General features: G+C 46.5%; 1 protein-coding gene across 1 annotated transcript in view; it reads right to left on the bottom strand.

The window, feature by feature from the left end:
* Positions 1–2,498: 2,498 nt before the first annotated feature.
* RHEB (Ras homolog enriched in brain) overlaps positions 2,499–7,994 on the bottom strand; it is a gene marked incomplete at its 5' end in the record, with an annotated part of 22,528 nt that continues 17,032 nt past the window's right edge. The window contains one exon of the mRNA XM_010136239.1: positions 2,499–3,009. Coding sequence (XP_010134541.1) covers positions 2,917–3,009 — 93 coding nt within the window. The remainder of the gene's footprint in view (positions 3,010–7,994) is intronic.

The following is a 7,994-nucleotide window of genomic DNA, read 5'->3' as shown; positions in this document are numbered from 1 at the left end:
GGAAAAGGATCTTCACGCATTCACCTCTGCCAAGGATCATCCCTTAAGAATAAGGCTGGGCCCTATCAAGCATGTATTCATCTTTTTTTTCTGTCCTAGGCCAGAGAACTTCCTTCCTTCGCGTCTCACCTTGCAATCCGTGCACCACTCACCACAATCCCCCGAAGCCTCCGAAGGATCAGGGCAGCTGCCAGACGAGGCTGTATGAATTCACCAATCCTCAGCAAGCAGCGTTTTGCAGACACTTATTTCTTGCTTTTGTACGTCACACAGGGCTCCCAAGATTGCCCACCACCCCATTTTAGGGCTCTCTCAGAGAAGAGCCTGACCTGTGCCAGCTCTTAGGTCAGTGTAAGGAAGCGCGAGGCTGCCCCAGCCTCTATTAGGCTCCAGCTGCTGGAAGGCGCCGGGCCAAGAAGCCAACTGAAATCCCGCGAAGGACAAGTGGTTCCCTCATCACACTTTGACTGCCCACCTCGTTACACCTGCAGCACTATTACACCGGGCTGGCCTTCAGATCAAGTTAGCAGAGGAATGCTGGGACAAGTGGAACGATTTACATCTCCCGCTGGATGAGCCAGCCACAGGAGAAAGGAAAGGGTATGTGGAGGAATTCAACTCTTCAGCCGTTACGGAACATGCAGGAGCAGTACATCCTTCTGAGTGCTCAGTACACGAAGCCTTGCAAGCTCCCACTGCAGATCATCCAGAGAACCTGCACTTGCCCTCAAGGCTTCCTGCAAAGCCTCACCCCTGGAAGGCAGAGCCTTGATCATCCCAGGACTAGCAAGATGCACGTTTCCCCACCCATCCCCTGTGAAGCCTCAGCAGCTGGCACACCTCAAACACCAATGCAGCAGCTATCTCAGACCTCAGGCTGATCGCCAGTGTGGCCACATGCAGCTTCTGTTTTAGAAAAAAAAACCTGAGTAAATGGGGTCATTGAGGTTTCTGGTATTCCAGAACTTCTACCGTGTGACATAACCACAGGACCTCGTGTCCGTGATGCAGTGCCACAGACTGGTCACACAGCAAGTGATCTACCCCCTGATGATGAGGCAATAGAGGATACCACCAGACAGATGCGTATTGCTCCTGTGTTCCACAGGTCACTTTCTGAACCCTCAGCAGCTTTGTCATCAGCCAAACTACCCTCGGTCCAGTGTCACAGGTTCTCGTGGAGGAAACCTCCTGCCCAGCCCCAGGTCAGTCTGGTTCTGCAACCACTGTACTGGTTTTCCCTGAAGGAGCCCTCGGGCTGTGCTGAACTTCAGCGATTCATCGTGTCTGACAATCACCCAGCTACAGAACCTGTACGTGGTACAAGGTATGACAATTCATAGCAGAATGAACAGAAATGACTTTTCAGAAACTTTGGGAAATACTCAAAATGGAGAAAAATAGACTTTTTTTTTTGCCAGAAAACCAGTTAATCTCATGGTGACCAAAGGAAATAGTAAGTTTTTCTACTTACTCTCTTAATTGAGGAGTTTGGACCATTTTTGACATAATACGAGAGGACCACCAGACAAGAAGTGAGGAGATAAGACATACTGAATTTGTATCTTTTAGCACAGACTAAAACATTAAAGCTAATTCTGGTTGCAAAACCACTGCAAGTTTCCCTTCTGTTTTACTTCTGCCAGAAATTAAGTTCTGAAATGGACACAAAAAAGCATGAGAAACACTTCATTTAATTAACTGTTCTCCAAATCAGCCTCTTCTGTCGTTGTTTTGGGTTTTGTTTTGTTCCTCACTACAAAGTAGGTCAGCTGCACATTTTTTTGAAATACATAGCTGAAGCTGTTTGTTTCCAGGCCTAAGAGAGTACAGGCTCCTTAAACCTCTAGTCCAACAGCCAAGCAAAAATCTGCAGCCAGTTTGGGGCAGAGGCCCAGAGCTGTGCTGGGACCCTGACGCGGTGAATGGCCAGGAGACCCCTCCTCTCCACCAGCACCGTCCGAATGCAGATGTACAGAAACAGAGGAGAAACAGCCCACACTGATTTGGTCAGGACGTGGAATTTACTGTAAATGACATTTTCGTTTTCTTAGCAAGTCTGCGCTTGTGACCTGGGGAAGCCCGCTCCATCCTGACAGCGCTCCTAGGGACAAGTCCCTGCGAAGACTCTGCAGCACGGGCATCTGCATCCCCTTTCTTGGGACAGGCCTGCGCACCCTTCCAGTGACAGAGGAAAAAAAATCACAGTGCGGGTTTCTGACCAAAACCGCAAACTTCCCCTTCCAAGTCGAAGGTGTCACTTGTGTCCCCTTCCCATGAACGGGCACAAGGCAGCCCTGAGCTGCCCAGCCAGCCCGGAGTTCTAGCAGCAAAATCAGGTGGTGTCACTCACTAACAACTTCCCAAGCAACGCTCTACCAATCCGCTGGCTCCAAGGATCTCACGCCTCCTCTTAAGGTCATCAGATGAACATTTTTCACACACACACAAAAGTTGGTAAGGAATAATCAACAAAAGATTCTGAATGGGGCACATAAGGTTTGCAGCTATTTTATTTACAAGTATACATTTAACACAAAGAAACACTGATATCCAAGCCTAGTTAATAGTAGTGTAACAATATGCATCATTTTGATGATTATTCTAACCAACAAACTACACTGAAAAATTAATGCCAGTAAAATTCTTGGTCATAATATTAAGAAATACAATATATAAATTGAAAATATGATTGCTTAAAATTTGAAAATGGAAGTGAAGCCATTTGCACAGGAGTCAGAGTTTAACATAATCTGAAGGGAAAGGCTCCAAACCAACTGTTTATCTTTCAGGTTAACAGAAGAAAAATAAAAATTAAAAAAAAAAAGAGAAGCATAGTTTATCCTTAAAGATAAGGGGCAGTTTTGCTTCTTCAGGTAGAATGTATTCCCAGTGTTTTCAGGTTCTGCAGTGGAATTACATTACTGAGCATGAAGACTTCCCTTGTGAAGCTGCCCCGTCAATTTTTTCTGCCTCCAAAATTATCCTCTTAAAAACATCAACAGCAGTCTGCGGAGAGAGAGAGAGAGAGAGGAGAATGTCAGTAGGTGAGAGCGAACTGCCTGCTTACTGGAAAAGACAGTAATTAAAACACGTCAGCGGTTTTACTGGCAACACCAAGAGATAAAGGCACGTCCAGCACTGACTCAGAATCAGAGGGCAAACGCGGTAATCTCAGCTCTGGACACAGCCCTTTGGGAGAAAAGCGGAACCCCGTCCCCACAGCCAGCCTCAGCTACTCTGTCACTGCAGAGAGGGCAAGTTAAACTGAGCCACACTCACAACAGAGCTAAAACTGTCTGTCATCCGGCTTCACTGCCACTAGTGAGCTGTGCTGAGTGACCGACAGCACCGAAGGTTCTGATGCAGCGCTGCTCCAGAGAAGAGACCACCTCATTTCCTCTAAGTAATCTTTACCATCCCAATAATTACAGGAGGCGGCAGATCTTTCAGCTCTAAGCACTGACTTTGCACAGCCCTGGAGGAGGGTTACTTTAATATTCTTTATTTTCTCACCATACCTGTTGGTAAGACCAGCATTAGACATGGTGCAAGAACACGAGCAGAAAACGAGCTGAACAAGCCGTTGTCTGATGCTAAGCACTGCCCTTTGACCAAGCCCTTCTGAGAGAAAGGAGGTTCTATTTGAGATACAAACCAGAGAGCCATCGCTACCGTGGTCGGGCTGACACAAACACCCTGGCTGACTGCATGAACACACAGGATCACAGAGTCCCTCTGCAAAATCGTGAGCCGCACACGTGCTGTGGATCCCCTCCCTCCTCCAGAGGGAGGGCAGCAAGTGCTCTCAGTCACTTCTCCACTTGGTCTACGCCAAGTCTCCTCCCGCCACGCAGAGCAGGCTGGTGAAACAGGCTCTCCCCTGGGGAAGCTCCAAGAGACTGAACAGGGTGCATGGGCTCAGAAGGGTGAGACTTCCCCAGACACACACAGGCTAGTTCAAAATCCTGGGACAGAAAGGCCCAGTTGCCCATGAAAGTAAGTTTAAGCACAGCAGAGACACCAAGAAAGGATGTCGGACCGCTTGAGTGATTCGGGAGATTTTATGGCAGCATTCATTTCAGCATAGGTAGACTTGTGGTGGCGTTTGTTTGTTTTTAAGGATACTCAAAGGTAGGAAGAGTAAGGCGTCTGTGACAACACCATGAATGCTACTTGTACTTTATACTGTTAATTTTCAGGCTTCACTCAGTTTTAAGGGTTTTGAAATTGTACACGAGCCTCCATCAGAATATGCAGAAACTACCACGCGCAGCATCTGAGATCGCCCAGAAGTAACTTATGAAGAATCAGTCTGTCTGCGGTCAAGGACAAGTCTGAAGTGCTCTTCCTCTCTACGGTATTTTTGAGCTGAAGATTCACTCCAGTCAATCAGGACCAACCAGTACTTCAGCATGTGAATCTCCAGCTCGGAAATGGTCTCCTGATCACCTCAGACGTGCCATTTAAAGTCTGCCTAACCTCCAGCCATCTGCTTCATGACTCCCAAGCACAGGCTCCTTCAGCGGGGAAGCGTACTCATTATGGAAAAACACTCACGTAATGGAAGGGGACAAAAAGGGGGTTTTGCTGGATTTAATCGGCAGGCTGAAGAGCACCCTGTGATTTATGACTATGTGTTCTGACCTGACAGATGTTCTTCTGCTGCCACAAGGTATAATTCCTAGTCGGATCACTTCCAAATTAATCCCATTGATTGAAGAAGCCTCACAACAATCTTAAACCGATCTTAACAGACTAGGAACTGAATTTTAAAGTTTCCCATACTCACACCGTGTGTGCACAGCACTATCTCTGGAACTAGTTAAAATACTTCATCATCTGGAAACAGATTATTCCTCCCTATAATGAAGCTGCCATGAAACCCCAACAGAATCTGACAGAAGTGGCTCGTTAGTCCCATAATGATAGAACACATTTCCTGGGCAAATTAGACTTGAGGAGAACCTTGGTCAGGCCTGCAGTTGCTATCAAACCAGTCCCACTAATGAAGAGTTTCCCTTAATCAAAACTCGATGATGGATATACAAACAGACCGCACCAATGTTTCCTTACTTAGAGCTGAAAATTTCAATGGTTTCATTTTAATGCACAAGTTCTTTACACTCCTGCCTCAAAGCATCCATTAAAAAACCTCCACAACTCAACTCTGTCAACCAAGCTGCTGCACCTTCTGTCAAAGGCGTGCTGTTTGGAACACGGAGGTGTAGGAGTTCACAGGGCTTGTTAATTCATTTCACAGAACATATGTATTCACTGAGAAGGTTTAATCACTGTCCTACAGTTAACCCTTAGGAATTTGCGATTCAGCCTAAATGTGCTGAAGAATTTTAGAATGAGCTTTTAAACAATGCAGGAAGTTGTGTTTTCTGACAAGGAATCCAGAACATGGCCAGACTTCATACGCATCTGTCTCCGTACGGTCCAATTACAGACTGTGGGTCACACCTAGCCTACAGCAAGCCATCTGGCTTTCTTCTACCCTTCTCCCCCGAGGAAACAAAAGGGATGTCAGCCTCGGCAACACACTCTGCCTAGAGAGCTTAGCGCCATGCAAGAGACTGGCACCAGAGACTCAACCGCTTCTGCGGATGTGCCGCTTGATGTGAGCGGGACAGACAGCTCGGGAGGTGCCATTCTCTCGGCATGAGCAGGGCGGTGGGAACACGTTGCCAGGAGCCAACGCAGGAAGGTGCAAGCACACAAATCCAGCCTGCGGCCACCAGAGTCATCCTTGGGTGTGCTGCATTTTTCAACTACGCAACTGCTCCATCATTTCAAAGAGGAAACTTTCAACAGCTCATACAATTGGTTCATCTTGGCGCAGAACTGGACAAAGGAACTCAAACAATAGTCAGGTAAAGGCAGACGGGTTTTCCCCCCATCTTTTGCCAGCCCAAAACATGCTTTCCCAGGTAGACACCTCAGAACCCTGGAGAGGGGTAAGATCCCAACCACTCCAAAGCATTTACTGAGCACTCCATCTTCTGAGCTTGAAGCTACTCTTGAAAAAGCAGCAATGCCCAAGCAACTGCTTTAAGAGAGCTCTGTTTGGTAAGAAGTACGTTGTTTTGCTACTTCCTTGCCCCTTCTACAACAAGTTTAATGAATTTTGCATAAGTGGATCAACACAATTTAGCTGCTTGTTACTCCCTAAATTCTGCCAGTAAAAGCTGACTCCCAGCTTCAACTTGGTTTAAGACCAGTCTGGATTCCAGTTGTATTTCAAACAGTTACCACTTTATTGTACTGGGATTAAGATGAAGAGCTATTCTATGGCTCAGGCGAAACAAAGCAGGGAGTTCCCCCAGAAAGACCCGAAGCTCCTGAAGGTAGACAAAGCAGTTGAAGTATATCTGCTTAATTATTACCAGATAAGAGAAGACAAGACAACAATAGCCCAGCAGTAATCTAAAAGGTCTTTTCCATTAAGTCTCAGAATTGCCTTCTCAAAGCCCAGGGATTTCCCTATATGGCTGATGTGCAGGCTCCTCTGAAAGTCCTACATGGTCGCCCTTGTCTGGAGGAGCACATACATACATACCCTCCAATACATGTGACCTTGAGAACCCTTGCCAGCCGCTACCATTTATTGTCTCAGCAGCTTTGATCTCTGCCTCTCACGCTTTCTGTCTATTCAAAGTCGTGCCATTTCTGGACTGCAGTATCTTTTGATAACTCCCGGCAGAGCAGGTCTAGTTTGCTGAAGTCAGTCCATAGAACTATTTTAGTTGCCTGGTATAGTCGGGCTACGCACCCAGGACTCTCACAGATGCTCCAAAAAGGATTTTTCTTTTCTTTTTGGACAAAGCAAGAAGGGAGCAGAGCCAATGCTCTCCCATCCCCTTGCAGGGGGAAAGGAGCCTTTGCTGTCAGAACCTGTCGTAGGGAATATCTTCTCTGGTTTCAGCAGCTCCTCGAAAACTAAGCTGTTATAAAGAACAGATCACATAGCTGATTGAGTCTGGTCTAAAATCCGTAGCAAGGAGACCTACTCTCCTTGCTGCTTCAGAGAACATCACGTCCCAAACCAGTTTCAGACCAGCACGCTAGAAATTCTCATACTTGTGCTCCACACCCACCACATGCACACAGCTAGGTTTTAGAGAGGAAGGATTAACAGATTTCCCCCAGTCAGGCAGGTTTGAACTCTCTGCTAAATGTCTTAAGCTCTAAATTCCCAATCCAGTCCAGCTCATCCCTTTAAGCATCAAATGAGCTTTCTGTAAGCCAAACAGATTCTGAAGCAGTTTTAGGAGAAGTTCAGACTTAATCTTGGTAGACAAGCTGCATTTGCAGTATCAAGCCAGTAAAGGTGAAGATTTGGGTGAAACTCCAAGCAAAAAGTGGCAACAGACTTCTTTTTCCAGTAATGTTGACTTATAAGATGGATGAATATTCTGCACCAGAAGAATGATTATGTGCCTAAAAATAAACTCTTTACTCCTCCAAACCAGAGACAGATATCCTATCTTGACAGAGGTCTATATATCAGCTGGTTTGATCCTGTCAAATTAGGATTTCGCAGAAAAACCCCGTGTGTTCAGAGGTGCTCCTGGTCCTATTCGCAGGAAGGGACGCTACAACACCTGGTGCCATAGCCCTGAACTCCACACCTTGCTCTCAGAGCTCAATATTTGACCACTTCAGAAGTGAGCATTCCTCCACAAGCATCTGTGAGACAACTAAGACAGCTACCCCAGTTCTGGGGCTCCTTCACACTTTCTTCTGCATATTCCAAGCCTCCAAAGGAAGCACCACAGGGAGCCTGAAAGATAGTCACACACTGTAGGCACCCATCTCAGAAGTGACCTATGATCTCCGCAGCTTCTGAAGCCAAATTTACCAAGTGCATTATGCAAGAAGAATGAAGGAGGAATTGTGTTCAAGCACGTTTCTAAACAACCTGCGTCTAAATAGAGAGGGAAGAACTTACAGTCACCTGTGATGGTTATTCTGAAGGATCCTGCTGA

Source organism: Buceros rhinoceros, unplaced genomic scaffold (genome assembly GCF_000710305.1).
Source record: "Buceros rhinoceros silvestris isolate BGI_N320 unplaced genomic scaffold, ASM71030v1 scaffold3555, whole genome shotgun sequence".
Classification (NCBI taxonomy): domain Eukaryota; kingdom Metazoa; phylum Chordata; class Aves; order Bucerotiformes; family Bucerotidae; genus Buceros; species Buceros rhinoceros.
This window is presented reverse-complemented; position numbering and strand designations above follow the sequence as displayed.